The sequence below is a fragment of the Hylobates moloch genome, unplaced genomic scaffold, assembly GCF_009828535.3.
Source record: "Hylobates moloch isolate HMO894 unplaced genomic scaffold, HMol_V3 SCAFFOLD_6, whole genome shotgun sequence".
Taxonomy (NCBI): domain Eukaryota; kingdom Metazoa; phylum Chordata; class Mammalia; order Primates; family Hylobatidae; genus Hylobates; species Hylobates moloch.
Window position 1 is genome coordinate 155,180,953 of NW_026652281.1, and position 2,519 is coordinate 155,183,471.

General features: G+C 62.1%; 1 protein-coding gene across 1 annotated transcript; it reads right to left on the reverse strand.

Moving 5' to 3' along the window:
- Positions 1 to 1,352: 1,352 nt before the first annotated feature.
- Positions 1,353 to 2,142, reverse strand: LOC131383748 (collagen alpha-1(XXIII) chain-like). The gene is made up of 2 exons (XM_058440387.1): positions 1,733 to 2,142; positions 1,353 to 1,551 (listed from the first exon to the last, which is right to left on the reverse strand). The coding sequence occupies exons 1-2, from the start codon at positions 2,059 to 2,061 to the stop codon at positions 1,353 to 1,355; spliced, it is 528 nt and encodes a 175-aa protein (XP_058296370.1). The 5' UTR covers positions 2,062 to 2,142.
- Positions 2,143 to 2,519: the final 377 nt, after the last annotated feature.

Consider the following 2,519-nt stretch of genomic DNA (forward strand, 5'->3'; position numbering starts at 1 on the left):
TATAGTTCACCCAGGTAAAATTCAGTGCTGCCGGGGGAAGCCTGGGAGAGCAACTGCACGGTCTCTCCCGCTGAAGTTCAGGACTCAAAAATCAACACTTCCCAGCAGTGGCTGCCTGCCCAGGATGCCCTTCCCTCCTAAAATAGACACAATTTGTAGTTCCTTGTAAAATGGTTGTATCAGGACTTCTGATTTACTCAATCAGGGTTTATTTTTATTTTATTTACTCAATCAGGGTTTACTTTATTATTGCGGTTTATTTTTAGCAAATAGGAGAGGCCTCCTATGAGAAAGAGCAGCCGCACTTATAGCACTAACAGGTAGAAACTTTACCGGCCCTCCATAAATCAGTTCAACACCCTGGTCTCCAGGGATTTGCCAAAAGATAATGGGCGGCAATTATGAAACCATCGCCAGGAGTTGCCAGCAGGGCTCAGAGAGAGTTCTGAAGTCTGCAGGCCCTTTCAAGGGTAAAATAGGAAATCATTTCATGAAGCAGCAATTTTACCCAGAACCCAGCTGGAAGAGATGTGATCCTAGCTTAAATTAAAGTGACTAAGAAACAGGTGGGGTGAACAAGGAGCTGTGGTACGCAGTCATCTTCTCCCACTTTCCGTTGGAGTCCAAAGGAACTCAACATTGGAAACACAGCTGGATACATTAATAAAGATCCCAGCTGGACAGTCTAGGGAACTGGGGGTGAACAGGCCAGTCCTCCCTCTCCTCCACCTTGAAACCCTGCCTGTTTTCACACAGCAATTGAGGATGCCCCCTTGGACAGTGACCTTGGGGTCTGGGGCAGCCATCTTATCCCAGGAGGAGGAGGAAGGCTCGGCAGGGGAGGCTCTGGCCAGCCCACCAGGGCCTGTCCAGTTTTGTGGGGAGGGGAACTGCCGCACATGCCGCACAAAAGGTGGAGGCTTTGACCAACATGTTGGGTGAGGGCTTTGAGGACCCAAAGGTGGCTCTTTCTTTGAAGACACATAGCAGCAATCTTAACCCTCAGAAGTGTCACAGAGCCTCATATGAGCGTTCAAGTTAGCTGTGGAAGTCGCGATTCCCAGGTAAGGGATGGGAAATTCGGGATGTCCTGCGAACCCACGCCCCAGATGGCACCTCCTGAAACCAGAATCCAGGTCCTCCACCCCCGATTGTTTCTCCTTCCCCCCATCTTACCAAGTCATGTGGGCGCCCCCACCCCCATCCCCCAGGCCTCAGTTCGACGACGGTGATGGCTCAGCCTTGGGGCCTGAGCTGCTGGAGACACACTGGAGCAGAGGGGCCCAGCCCCCGGGCCTGTCTGAGGCTTCCCTCCGCCGTGACCACCGCCTCTCCAGGTGTACCAGCGTTGGTTAGGAACAGTAGGTGCTACTGGTCACAGTCACCAGATACTTCCCACGAGCCTCAGCTTTATCCCCGACTCTGGCCGCCGGCGGGGATAAAGTGGCGTGTCCGAGCGCACACCCCGTGGAGACTGACCCTAGGTCTGTTACTCCAAAGTCCCTAGTCTCTCCTTCCCCTTTCCCGCGGCCGCCTGCCTGGCACGGGACCCTGAGGCCGGAGCAGAGACCGCAAAACCCCTTGGGGCCGGCACCCCCAGCCTCCGCCTTGGCGCAGACGTGCCCATCTCTGGGACGGCCCCGAGCGCACGCAGCCGGCGGGCGACCCTCCTCCCAGAGACCTGCACGCTGCCCCCGGCTCCCAGCGTACCGCCACCCTCAACCCGACACACCCAAGCCCGCCCCAGCCACGCGCCCCGACGCTCACCTCCCGCAGCAGGCGCTCCAGGTGCGGCTCGGCCCAGGCGTCCAGGGCGCCTGGCGGCCCCGCGCGCCTCAGCAGCTCCCGCTCCTCCTCGAGCGCCGCCACCCGGCCCTGTAGCGCGGCCGCCTGGACACCCAGCAGCAGGCAGGCAGCCGCCGAGCCCACGGAGAGCAGCAGGCACAGCGCGCTCACCGCCCAGGACCCGGCCGTCGTCGCCGAGCGCCCTCCGCCGCCGCCGCCCGCCGCGTTGCCCTTCCCCGCGTCGCCGCCGCCACCGGCGCGCTCGCCTGGGCCCATGGCGCGTCCGTCGCGCGTGGACTTTCCGAGGGGGCGGTGCTGAGCTGGGGCAGAGGCTGAGTGCGAGAGGAGCAGGCGGGACAGCCCGAGGCACGAGGTCCGCCGGGCGCCGGGCTTAGCCTCCGGGTAGCAGCGGATCGCCGCGCACGCCCCCTTAGCCGCCGCCAGCTCCTCCACAGCGGCCACTTTGGGCAGTTTCCTCTATGCAAATAGACCCTGCCAGAAAAGGAGCAGGGACCCACCCAGGGGAGGAGCGGCCGGGCTGGCCCCGCGCGGCGAGGGGGCGGCGGCGAGGAAGGAGCTGGCTCCTCGGAGCCACCCGTCCGCGCCAGGCTGATCCCACGCGCAGCGCGCACCTCTGCCCTCACCTATCCCGGGCGCCGGCACCCGCCCCCGCACGCACCTCTGAGGCTTCCCCAGCCCAAGTCCGCACTGCGGACCCCAGAGGTCGGAGGGGC